A 13740-nucleotide genomic window follows, 5' to 3' on the forward strand; every position below is an offset into this window, starting at 1 on the left:
TCTCTGGCATAGACTCTTCTCCGACACCAGAATTTCCAGAGTAGCCTCTACTTATTTTTATTTATTTGGTAATCATATTACTGCTTAACTGCAGCACTGAGCTACAAATTAAGAGATTCTGTCTCCACTGGTCTTCCATTCTCAACTTAAAGGCTTATTTGCCATCACCCATACCCATTAGGATTGTAAAAAAAAAAAAGAAAGGAAAAAAGATCAAAAGGCAGTTTTTAAAAATCAGTAGGTATATTTAGAAATGTTAAGAACCATAAGTGCCACGGATCGTTTTGCCGGATCATTAAACATCTCTTAGCCAGGTGGGGACGTAGGCAGGCACTATAACAAGGTTTCCTTTAAAACAAACACACACAAAAAAACCCCAACTAATCAAACAAGAGGAAAAAAAAAAAAACCTAACCAAACAAAACCTTGCCAGTAATTTCATTCCTACCAAACCAAATTGGAAATCTCCTTCCACCTGACACAGGCAAACAAGGGGGAGAAAAAGATAATGGCTACACCTTCTTGCCGTTATCAAGCCAAGTTTAAGGACAGTGTGGTCTGAATCGAAAAGAGAGACTTGAGGACGTGTGTACGCTTGTGTGTAATTTCAGGAGTTTCGTGGAAGGTCAGTGATTGCAAAGCATCCAGTGGTGCCGAGTCCCTCCTCCCCTAGAGCGGGCCCTCAGCCTGGCTTCATATCTGATCTCCACGAGCGGCCACCAGGACTGGTGGGACCAGACCCCTTCAGGTTCTGCCTCGCTCTGCAGGCTCGTGGTTCCTTGTTATGTTGAGCTCCTCTGATTGGACTCTTGCGAGAGATCATCATCTGGGGCCATTGCACAAGTTTAATTAGACATCACATCTTTCTCTCTTTCTGATACGGTATTTGTTTTCTTGTAGGGGAGCACTTTGCACTTGCTGGCATAAGCACCCGCTTTCCCAGATCCCTGGGGGATGTTTCCCCACAGGGATTGCTTCACTTCTATTTGGCAGCTCAGCTCAAGGCTTTGAGCTTGCCACCTTCCTGCTGGTTTCTCCTCCAGTTTTCCACCAGCTAAGCATTGAGTCTCTCCCTCCCATTCCTTTCTGTCCCTACTAGATTACCACAATTTTGGTGAGGTTGTCACGATGGCCATCATGGCTTCACTCAGAGAAAATCAATGGCACCATTTAGGGAGATTGATACATTAACGGTTTCCTGTTAATTTGAAACTGATCATAAACTCTAATCCAATGGCCATGGATCGTTCACACTCCTCCTAACACTCCCCCAACTCTTAGAGTTCCGTGGAAGGCCTACCAGCAAGTGGTAACTATCGTAGCGTTACCCTTGATAAAAGCCTCCTCGCCTAATGGCTCAGGCAGGAAAATATCACAGGGCAGTAGACCTAGAAAAGCAAGCCCCTGAACGTCTCGCAAATAAAAAGCAGCAAGCTCCTTAAAGCATCTCGGGTTCCAGTAACTTTATGGGAAGTGTTTGCCTTCCCTTACTCTCGTCTATCACCAGCTTCCCTGTACTAATTCCCTAGTCAACACTAAAGCATGGGGAAGGGCCTTTTCTGAGTCCACTTACTGAACAGGCAGATAATATCACTCGCTGTTAAAGCTTGCATCAAACTCCATGCCTGTGGGCCATGGAAGCTGCGCAAAGCTCTGGGGCGAGATGGGATTGGCTGGCTTGTTAGTCTATCAGCCCGAGCCCCCTGGTCTCCAGCTGCAGGAAGAGTGCCGTTCTAATCAGCTTTGCTTCCTTCAGCTTCCCGATGGCGTTTGTTCTCGAAAAGATCAAGGCAGGAAAGCAGACTGCTTATACCCAAGAGCAAGATAGAACAGACCAAAATCACAGGCCCTTCCTTGACCTTCTCCGGCTCATCCACCCTTGCCCTCACCATCCCACTAACACCAAAGAAAACAAAATATAACTAGCTATGATTCTTTCACGATGTAGGTGACTACCGCTGTTGTGACAGTGGCAGTCAGATCTGTCATTGTTTAAATACCTTCTCACTGGGCTAAAAACAAGTTAATTAGTAACTGAAAATGCCATCTTGGGGGTGGAGAAGAAGGAGCATATTATAACGAAAATTGTTGGCCAGAACATTGGGGATTTATTTATAATTTTAGCTACAGGCTTTTGGCAACTAAAACTTATAACCCAATGGTACTAAATAATCGTACCAATATTACCCTAAATGAGAAACTGCCTTACAGTTTATTTTTCTTTTTACTTTATTTTTTTTTGGGCGTGGTGATGAACAGGAGAGGGGCAGAGAGAGAGGGATACAGGGGATCCAAAGCGGGCTCTGTGCTGACGGCAGTGAGCCTAATGTGGGGCTCAAACCCACAAACTATGAAATCATGACCTGAGCCAAAGTCATATGCTCAACCGACTGAGCCACCAGGCACCCCTGCTTTACAGTGTATAAAGTACTTCTGTGTCCTTTATCACCTGTGTTCCATTCAACAAATTTTGAAATGGGCATGTCAGGAAATTTTCATCATTGTTTTCGCAGATGAGGAAACGGAGTCTCAGATGAGCTGAGTGACTTTGTCCAAGGCCACAACACTGGTAAGTGGCAGAAACAGAACTGAGATTGTCTGACTCTGAGACCTGAATGTCTCAAGTGTCAACAGCCTGAGGGTAGGAGGGTCCTGCATTCATCCATCAGATGATATCCACATCACAGTGAATGACATGAGGTCCCCTTACACTGGGGTCACATGTTTGAGGAACTGATATAACAAGAAAGAAGGTTGGAGGAGTCATTACAAGATACCTGACAATTCTAGAAGCGGGTTACTTAGAAGCAAAAGGTACAGAGGAAGTAGGATTGTCAAACTACAGAATACATTTTGGGAGAACAGTCATAATTTATTCCTAGACTTATTACTAATAGGGCAGTATAAATAGATACATTACTATCTTCACATGTATTTTTTTATTACTTACTTTTGAGAGACAGACAGACAGAGCATGAGCAGGGAAGGGGCAGAGAGAGAGGGAGACACAGATCCAAAGCAGGGTCCAGGCTCTGAGCTGTCAGCACAGAACCTGATGTGGGGCTCCAACCCACGAATCGTGAGATCATGACCTGAGCCGAAGTCGGACGCTTAACTGACTGAGCCACCCAGGTGCCCCTCACATGTATTTTAATCTCTGAGCAGGTCTCAGCAACTTTCCCATAAAAACCAAACAAAATAAAACAAAACCAAAAAGACCGCCACCACCACCACCGACAACAAATCCAGGACATTTCATTCCTCGACAAACTTCCTACTTACTCTTCAACAGGCAATGTGATTTGTTCTAAAGTGTTATAACCTTGCAGACATCACCCACGAGAAAAGGCCCATTATAAAGTTCCTCCTCTGCTTTTATCCGTGTCACCAAACCAACCCATTAATGAATTTATTCATACGACGTGACTACTGGCCCACATTATGAAGGTCTGACTGGACAATTCAGAAGAGTTAAGCTCTCGAAGTGTCCCTCATCTCCTTAGGTGCGCAGGCTTGCTAGGAGTCAGAATATAAGGTTATATTTAAGCACTAAACAAATGAATGAAAATCATGGGCTTAAAGAATATTCCTAAATGCTGTTTTTGTTCTGAGTTGTTCTCTTGCCTCTGGGTTGTAAGTTAACGGCGCGGAGGAAATATGGAGCGTAGAGACTCATGGGGCCCACAGCTGTGAGTCTTAATGGCTTCGCTCGGGCACTGCTGGGGGGAGGTGACTGGTGGGGCAGAGCAAACGGCTGCTCTCTGTCACAACACCTGGACACGACAGCACACGATAGCAAAAGGGACCTGTCTGGGCCTAGATTTCACCTTCACCCTGACCCCCAGCCAAAGAACAAGCGGCAGTTTTTCTCTTTTCAGTCCCCACACTGACATGGTGAAACTGAAAGTTTCTTGAGGGCGAACGTTTCCACAAGAAACACCTGTTTGAATGGGTAAGAAACATCCATTTGGTTTTAATACGGGTTCAAATTGTAAGTCCAAGATGTGTTTCATGAAGTCTCCCCCTCAGCTCGCCACCAACCTGCTCAAGCCACCTTACTCCCACATGGCAACGAGGGACGTGTCTCTCTTCTACAGCCTGTTTCCACATCCCTCAGCCAAAGAACTAGGCTATCACAGTACCCACGATCACGTCCCCCTGTGTTGGACCAAGCTTGAGATGGAATTACCTTCTTTTTCTGACTCATGGTTATAAAGACATTAGGCTCACCAGAATGTTCTGGCTGTGCCACAAAATAGTGCAAGCTGGAGCCAACACAAGGTCAGGGAAGAAGGGGGTGAGGGAGTGGTAACAGATCTCTAAGGTGCGTGTCTCTTGCCGGGCTGCTTCGTGAGCATGTGTTTCAATTGTGTTTCTAACAGCAGGCTGTGTGTGCGCGCACATGCGCACCTACGTGAGTATGCACTGTGTATGCATGGTTTTCTGTGTGGGTGAGAGTGCAGACTTGGCAGAGAGGGGGCAGATGCTTAAGATGCTCAGTCATCATGTCTTGGCTGGGGACACCTGGCCAGGGCTTGCAAAGCTTCTCAGGAATCAGCCCCAGCCAAAGCGCTGGGAGTAGCCAGCTTCCCAAACAGCTCACAATGAGAGCTTTGACGAGGCCAATAACTGCGAACAGTGCTGACGGCAACCCGGCAACAAGACAGTCAGCTTATTGCACCAGGTCCATCACAGATGATCTGTCTCTGGAAGGGAGCTTGAACTTGGTGTTCAGTGCAAAAGCATTTTCTAACTCATGGGCTAAATTCAGTCTTTGCAGAAAACGTGTGCCGAACCAGGGATGCTGAGAAAGCCAGAGAGTCCAGAGATTTTGCATTGATAATAACAGTCTCCTGGTTGTTATTAATATCTGTAGAGCTTAACAGGTTGTAAAGCATCTTCATACTCATTATCGCCTTTGGTTTCCACCACAACTCATTGAGCTTGGTGAGGATGAGCAGCCCCACTTTACAGCTGGAGAAACTGAGGCTCAGAGCATGACATCACTTGCTCAAGGTCCCACTGTGAGTAAATGTTCTAGAACCGGAATCCAAGCATCCTAACGTATCTATCGTACAGGTGACCAGGCCTCAGGCCTCTTTCATATGCCTGGAACACTTAGCACCTTGTGGCCAGTTTAGTGGCTTCTCAGATGCTTCACGTTTTAAACCTAAATCCACAACAGCTCAGTTACAAGGTGGTAAGGGTGCAAACAGTTCACCTAGGGACCTTGTCAACGTGACCTTATGACCCAGCAGGTCTGGAGGTGGGCCCTGAGATTCTGCATTTCTAACAAGCTCCCAGATTATACAGCTGCTGCTGGTCCACGGACCCCACTTGGACTAGGAAGGGGTACGGGGGATGTTGCCGCATGGCGGTTACCTGGTTTTAATTGCCTTTTATGAGTCTTAAGCAAACAAACAGAACAAGCTAATTCGAAGGTACTTTGAGCTCCAGAGGTCAGCAGTTAGCAGCAACAGACCAGTTGCTTTAATAGTAGATAGCCTTTTGTGAGTGCTTACTAGGTGCCAGGCACCTCGCCAAATGCTCTGCATGGCTGATTTTATTATGATGATGATTTATTTCACTGCCACCATCTTATGTAACAGAGAGACACGAAGTAAGCAAGCAGGGAACCAGTGAGTTCAGAAGAAAACACAAAAGATGTTCCTGAGACTCCAAAGAAGCGCCCTGCTGGGGACCAAAGCCAAATAAAGGCACAGGATCACACATCGCTGGCGCTAGAATGGCCTGCAAGAACCGGGCACGCTCTTTGTTTCACAAATGGAGAAACCGACTTCCAAAAAGAGGAAGGGGCTTGACCCAGGACACATGGGAGTCAGAAACAAAGTCAGGAACAGAAACTCCGTGTCCTTCACTTCATCCAGTTCAGGGAAACGTGGGAAGATGGGAGCGAGGGAGCCGGTCAGTAGGACCACTGGTTGGTTATGGTGTCAAAGGTCCGTATGGGGACAAGCGGGAGATAGAACAGGGTCGGGACCCACTCTGAGCCTTGTTGTCTTGTTTCCCAAGTTGGGTTCTGGAGGAAGGGATCTGGAATTCTAAGTGAGACGGCAGTAAACGCACAGAGTGTTCCAAGCCTAGTTGACTAAATGGATGTTGATGAATCACCAGGACCAGATGGCATCTACCCAGATTTGGGGTAAAATTGTCTAACAGCTGACCAGAGTGTATAGCTTGCCGTTCCAAACAGCTATTGTGCCATGAACCTGGCAGATTGCCAATGAGTCTCCTCTCCATGAGAAGCATTTCAAAGGGGACCGAAGGAGCTCCAAGCTGGTAGGATCACTGAACATGTTAGGCAAGTGCAACCTATTGGGGGTAAGGCATCATTTTTCCTGTAAATTAAATTAACCACCATTTGTGTAGTGTTTTACAGTTTACAAAGCACTTAGGGTTAATCATGCCTAACTAATTGACTAGAATTCTTTGAGAGGATAAATGTGCATGTAGACAAAGGGAAACCAGTGGATGTAATCTATTTAGATTTTGAAAAGGCCCTTGACAAGGTCCCCTACCAAACACTGTTGAAAAAAGTTAAGTCACCATGGAACTGTGGAGTCGTGTTCTGACACGGATAGGGAAGTGGCTTTTCTGCCTAGAAGAGCAAGAGCAGGGATAGGCAGGGGACTTTATGAGAAGCGGTGTGCCCCAAGGATCGATGCTGGAACCAGTCAATATGCTGGTGAATCATGCAGGCAAGTTTTAGATGACTGAGAGCCTTCCTGGGTAGCAAAATGCAAAGCAGATTTCAGTCTTTCTACAATTGTCTAGATGGGTAGAGAAAGAATCGGAGTGGAGCTGTTCCAAGAGTGGCCTCCAGAATCTCACTGCCTGGCTTTGAGCCCCGATTCTGCCCTTAATTCTGCCCTGATTCTGCATGACCGTAAGCAAATTACTCTACCTCTTCCAGCACCCATTTGCTCATCTGTAAAGCAGGAGTAAGGACAGCCCCTCGTTCATAGAGAAAGTGACATAAAGCAATGCAGGTAAAGTTTCAGCACAGCACTTGGAGCATGGTTAACATCCAATGAATGTTGGCTTCTGTTATTTTAACTTATTATAAGATGCCAGCCTCTGGGTGGTCACGTTATGCCCAAGGAATGGGACTTGGGAGCCACTGCAGACTATTTCGTGAACGCATTGGTAGAATTTGTTTTAGTAATTCAGAGAGGGTGGAGACACGTGTAGACTGAGATGGTTGTGAAAGATTTCATTCAAGGAAACTAACAATTATGGAGCACCTAGTATGTGCTAGGTACCAGGCTAGATGCTTTACAAACTTGCCCTCCTGACTGAATCCTGCAGTAGTCCCGTGAAGCTGGGGCAATGATCCCCATTTGGTGAACAAGGGAGTGAAGTTTTAGGAGGAAGAGAGCCGGAATGCAAATGCAAGTTTGCTCTCTCCCTAAAGCGGTTTTTTTGTTTGTTTGTGTTTTTACTGCAGCAAACCTGAAATGCATTTTGAGGGATGGGTATAATTTTTTTGAAAAAGTTTAAAATTTTAATTCCAGTATAGTCAACATACAGCGGAGGGATGGGTATAATTTAAAAAGGGACATAAGAGTGGTGTCTCTACAGAAATAAATGTGGGCAATGGTATGAAGACAAAAACAAGAACAGTATGCTTATGCTTCCTTCCAAAGTTCCCTCCTTGTTGGTTTTCGCTAGACTCCGAAGCTCTTTATAACTGAGAAGAACCAAGGAAATGTCCAATGGGAAACAGAGCCATTGATTAGGTCACCTCATTTTAAGAATAAAAAAACAAACAGGAAGTTACCCNAAACTCGAAAACTTTATTTTTCTAGAATATAGTATTTCCTTGCAGAGTCGAAGGCATTATATGTTGCAGGGACTTGTGGAAAGTTATAGAGAGCAGAGTCAACTGGTGTTGGCTCTGCAAGCATCACCGTTTTTGTTCGGATGCGCGCTGGCGCTCACACGCACCTGCAAGGAAGCGGAGCTGGTTCCTCACTTTCGTGGTGCCATCCCCTGAGCCCCCAATGCACTCGTCTTCATCGTCGCCACAGTCGCCACTTTCGAGCCCTTCCTCGTCAAGGTTTTTATCCAGAACTCTACCTTTGGGCACAGACATGGTTCTCAGGAGCTGAAAGAAATAACCGGAAACGTACAGCACTTGAGATTTCTCAGGTAGGTCNTCATTCCATAGCATTTGACATGACTCTCTACTCCTCCACGCTATTTCCACCACCCAGTAGCTGGACTGTATAGTGCACCAGACTTTTCCATACCACGGTATTTAACTTCCCGAAAGCCTCTACGGTAGAAGAACTCACCGATGAGAAACTCAGGATGTATAGGCAAAGCATATTTATAGGCTGAGAGGACACCAAGATCAGACAAGATCCCTATGGAAGCCCCTAGGTTTCCATTCACCAAATGAATATAACAAATGCTTCCCACTAGAAGAAGAGACTAGCAATGAATTTTTACGCACATTTTAAATGAAGACTTACATTAATTGCCACAGATCATGTCTTGATCACTAGAAAAACTTTAAACAATTTTCCCTCTTCCACAGTTTCAATAAGATGGTTTGAAATTCATTTTGCTTTCTTGTAGGTAAAATGCCTACGAAGAGGCATGTGTGTTTTGTGTCTCACTTTTCAGTTATGTAGTCAATGTCTTTCTAATTGCGTGATGACTCCCACCTCCCCCAAATCTCTCAGCTGACCCCAAAGCCCAGCTCACAGCATCAATGGTCTCTGGGGGCAGTTCTCAGACCCCATTTCGCTTTTCCGCTTCATCTCCCTCCGAGGCTGTATTCCAATGTCCTCTATTCCTGCCCCACCACCCACTTTCAGTCTTAAATGTCAGACCCACTTCCTAGTTTTAAATAATGGCCCAAAGAAGATGTTGGATCTACCAAAAGTGAGATTTTTGCAATTGTGCAAGAGGCATGCAGAAAAATAAAATGCACGCACCGACACATCTTGGTTTCTGTGGTTTCTGTTACCTGTTTTCACGGTCACTGCAACGTATACTTTTATCTTCTTTACTTGTGATTTAGCTGCTACACCAAGATCTACTTGGAACAAGCTGTGTACCATAGAGAAATGTGACAGTGGCTTTGTTTCTTTTTCAAGCAAAGAAAGACAAGTCCAACGAGCTACCGGTAATGGTGTCAGATAAGCCAAGCCACCTACCATGTTCCACTCTAGCACCATCTCCATTCTGCTGCTTTAATGCACTCTCTGTCTGACCTCCCCCACCCCTATCCTACACATCTACACCTGTGTGTAGATGCACAGGCTAGACTAGTGACCTCCAACTCTTTGGTCTCAGGACCCCTTTTTACTTACTTGGAATCTCAGAGAACTTCTGTTTATACAAGTTATATTTACTGATCCTTACCATCTTAGAAATTATAACTGAGAAGTATAAGAAATATTTAATAACTTGTTTAAACATAACAGTAATAAACCCATGATGTGCTAACAGAAATAACGTTTTCTGATGAAAAGGAAATACATTTTCCCCTGACATAAGGGAGTCAGAAGGAAGGGTGGCGGTGGTGGACATTTCTGCAAATGTCTGTAAAGTCCAGCTTAATGTGGAAGCTGGTAATCATATCTGCTTCTCCATTCAGTCTGTTGTTACATGTTGTTTTGGTTGAAATATTTGTAGAAAATCCAGTGTCTCACAGATATGTAGTGGCAAAAGAGAAGTATGTTTGTAGCCTTTTCAGATAACTGTTGCTATTTTTCTTTGATACTTCGCAAACACTGAACAAGGGCGAAGTCCCTTGCAGTGTGGAATATGAAACCACATGAATACACTTTTCACATTCTGTTCCATTAAAATCCATTGGTATGTTCTGAACTTTGAATGGACCTTTTACCCATTTTGTATCATCCTACATGGGTTCTTCCAAAAGTACTGGTTCAATGAGGGGCACCTGGGTGGCTCAGTTGGTTAAGCCTCCTACTTCAGCTCAGGTCATGATCTCACAGTTCGTGAGCTCAAGCCCCACGTCAGGCTCTATGCAGATGGCTCAAAGCCTTCAGATTCTGTGTCTCCCTCTCTCTCTGCCCCTCCCTGCTCACACTGTCTGTCTCTTTTTCTCAAAAAGTAAATAAACGTTAAAAAAACTATTTGGTTCACTGAGCTATACAGGTCTTCCAAATGTCAACACCTTTTCATTATATGGAACATAAAGAATCACGTTCATTAATTACATCACCTCCAATCTCATCAGCAAAAGTCTAAGCATTGGGAAGCTCTCAAGCTCACAGTGGCAGATACAGGTTTTCCAAAATGCTGAGTTTCTCTTGAAAGTTTAGATTTTTTCATTGGCAACAAATACTGTCAGCTTTTCCTTTAACTGATGGGTTCTCTTTATTCTTTTCAAAGAAAATGCCTAGCAAATACCCAAGTCTGTATAACCATAGTTTGTCAGGTATTATCTCAAATAAAAATGGCATTCCATGAAACATGAGGCCAGTTTAGCTCCTAGCTTAAATAATCTTACAAGTGCTTTTCCTGGAGACATATATCCACATAGTTTGCAGCAGAAATACCTTAAATGTACTTTGCATTTTGTAACACAGAACACTTTTTAAAGGATGTTCAGAGGNTGAGAGCGAGAGAGAGAGAGAGAGAGAGAGAGACAGACAGACAGACAGACAGACAACATGAACAGGGAAGGGACAGAGAGAGGGAGACACAGAATCCAAAGCAGGCTCCAGGCTGTGAGCTGTCAGCACAGAGCCTGACGCAGGGCTCGAACTCATGAACTGTGAGATCAAGACCTGAGCTGATGTCGTACACTTAACCAAACAGAGCCAGCCAGGCGCCCCTCAATTTTTTTTTTAAGTACAACTAAAATGTCTTCAAAATTTTGCCCGTGAGATTACTTGTTTAGTTTTAAATCACTCCCATTTTGGAGACAACGTCAACATTGAAGGATTATGGTATATGCTTCATTACACAGACATCTGCTGGTGAGCCTAACCCTCACACATTAAGAAAACAAATCCAAATCTAGAAAACCATTATTAATGCAAAAGTCCTAAAGAAGAGTCTAGAGCTCCAGAGTGTTGAAAGAAGGGTAACGTGTCAGAGATGAAGGAATGCCAGCGACATTGTACTGTGGATTTCGTACAGCTGGGAATTTGGCACAGAAATCAAATCAGCTAATTACAATTCACAATATTGACCTTTCTGTTCCCTCTCTCCCTCTTTACAATGTCTTCCAGACTGAACACTCACTTTATAAAAAGAAAGTTATGAGGGCCTTGCACACAAATCAGTTAACTTTAGGTGCCTAATGCTTTTGATTAACCGCTTGCCATTTTCAAAGGACACTATCCTGATAGCTTTTTAAAAGCCAAGGCTCAGAATAATGATTATCAATGTAAACTATCTTATTAAAACACAGGTCTGATGATTTCACCCCCCAACCCCCATCATCATTCTATAAGCCTTGACATTTCTGCCACGCAGGACTTGGCATGCTTTAGCGGGAAGCGTACAAGGCCTTTTTCACAGCCAGCTTTTTCTACAGCTACTGCCCTCCTTGAACTTCTGGTTGAGCTTCATGAAACTATCAAAGGTGTATAAATAGACAATCAATTTTTTATTTATAATCTAATACTTTAATTACATAAGTATCAATATAATATACCAAGGGGAAAGGAAAGAGAAATCAGGAAAAATCCCCAATTACCAAACTCTAAGAAACAACATCTGTGTTTTCAAAGGTGGGCTTCTTTGTAATGCCTATAGTTTTAAATAGGTGAGTTTGGATTTTAGAATCAGACTGACTTGGATTGGGATGCTGGAATTCCCCGTTATTAGCTTCCCCCCTCCATTTATTACCTGCTGTTTATTCTCCCTAAACCTCAGAGTCCTCGTTTGTAAAATGAGGAAGATAATGCCTGCCTCATAGAATTGTTGTAATGAATAAATGTGGTAAAAGTAATGCTTTAAATGTGACACAACATGTACACAGTGCCTTTAAGGAATCTTCCGCAATTCACTTCACCACGCTCCTAATACTGAATATTGACACTGCTTCTCATTCTTTTGTTCTTGTAAGTAAAAATGAAGCACCAGGAGCTTTCACATAACTCTTTCCGTATTTTGGGTTATTTCCTTAGTTTCCCATTAGTAGGATCACTGGGTCAAAGGGAATATCCATTTTTCAGGGGCGCCTGGCTAGCTTAGTTGGTAGAGCATACGGCTCTTGGTCTCAGAGTTGTGAATTCAAGCTCCATGTTGGGAGTACAGATTACTTTAAAAAAAAATAAACCTTAAAAAAGGGTATGTACACTTTCATACACCATAGGAGTGAGTCTTTAATGTCCGTAAGAATCACCTAGGATACCTGTTAAAAGCTCAGGCTCCCAGGCCCCATCCACAGAGCTTCTGATTTAGTAGGCCCGAGGTAGAGCCCGGATCTGCACTTTGAACTAGATCTGTTCCCCACCGTCTCGCCATGAGTGAGTCACTTTAAGAAAGGCTGCTCCAGTGTCACTCTACTTCCCAGAAACCCTCTGAAATCATGTTTGATGAAAAGTCACCTCACCCTCATGCGTGTTTGAATCCTTAATATGTACTCTTCAAACCATTTTTTTTCAAAGAGTAAATTCCATCTGATGATTTCCTTTCCACTTAAGTATAGACACCATGACCTTTTGTCTTTGTAGTCAATGAAAATACCCTTGTGTAAAGGTGAGTGACTTCGTTTGATTAGAAAGTGAAATATTTAAAGTTAGCTTTGGAACAGGTATTCGGGGCTGTGTAATAAAAGGAACCAAAAAGCCTGGAATAATTGTGTAAGAAAATGAGAACCACAGTGTAAGAGAAGAGAGGGCTTCCTAGAATATAGCAATTCCATGTTCTTAAAACCATAACCAGGATAGCAAAAGAATACTGGGGCACAGGACGATGTGATTTGGCCAAAGCTCTTCTGGTGCTTGGTTGGCAGGAGAACAAAGATCAAAGAACATACTTGTTGTTCTCAGGGGGATCAAATATGCTGAAATTAGACCAGGAAGAACAGCCACTCTTGATCTGTCTATATGGTATAAATAACGTGCCTCTTGGAATTATCTTGATTGCAAAGATATGAACCTTATCAGCCACACACTGTGCTAGGGTTTAACATGTGCTCTCTCACGGAACCCGCAATTCCCCACCGCCAATTTGTGCAGCGGGGAAGATTACCATCCCTATTTCCCACATCAAGGGAGGACACTGAGGCTCCGAGAGAGGACATAACTTGACCAAGTTGTTGGGTAAGTGACAGAGACCTCATTAAAAATAAAGGCTTCTGGGGGCGCCAGGCTGGCTCACTCGGTGGAGCGTGCGACTCTTGATCTTGGGCTCATGAGTCTGAGCCCCACGCTGGGTGTAGAGGTTACTTTAGAAACAAACAAACAAGCAGATAAAAACTTAAAAGAAATAAAAATAAAGGCTTCTGCTTCCAAGCACAGAGCTCTTCAAGAAAAACATGCTGTGTTAGGCAAACGTATCAACTAATGGGGCCTTCGTTTCACACCTTTGCCATCTCGACTGCCTTTACTGGAGATGATTTCCAGTTCAATCTCACCTTCTCAGATGCTAGCTATGAGCTATAGTTTGATGGGAAAGCCTTCTGTTATTGGCTGGGAGACCTGGGAGGGGAGATAATAGTATTCGATGCCTCCAACTTGTGTTTCCCAGCCTTGCCATCTACTCGGTCTTAACCAAACG

General features: G+C 43.9%; 1 protein-coding gene across 1 annotated transcript in view; it reads right to left on the bottom strand.

The window, feature by feature from the left end:
- Positions 1-7927: 7927 nt before the first annotated feature.
- The window catches only part of GPC3 (glypican 3), a 349971-nt gene continuing 344158 nt past the window's right edge, over positions 7928-13740 (bottom strand). The window contains exon 6 of the mRNA XM_077760811.1: positions 7928-8128. Coding sequence (XP_077616937.1) covers positions 7928-8128 — 201 coding nt within the window. The remainder of the gene's footprint in view (positions 8129-13740) is intronic.

The sequence above is a fragment of the Crocuta crocuta genome, unplaced genomic scaffold, assembly GCF_008692635.1.
Source record: "Crocuta crocuta isolate KB4526 unplaced genomic scaffold, BGI_CrCroc_1.0 scaffold475, whole genome shotgun sequence".
NCBI classification, from domain to species: domain Eukaryota; kingdom Metazoa; phylum Chordata; class Mammalia; order Carnivora; family Hyaenidae; genus Crocuta; species Crocuta crocuta.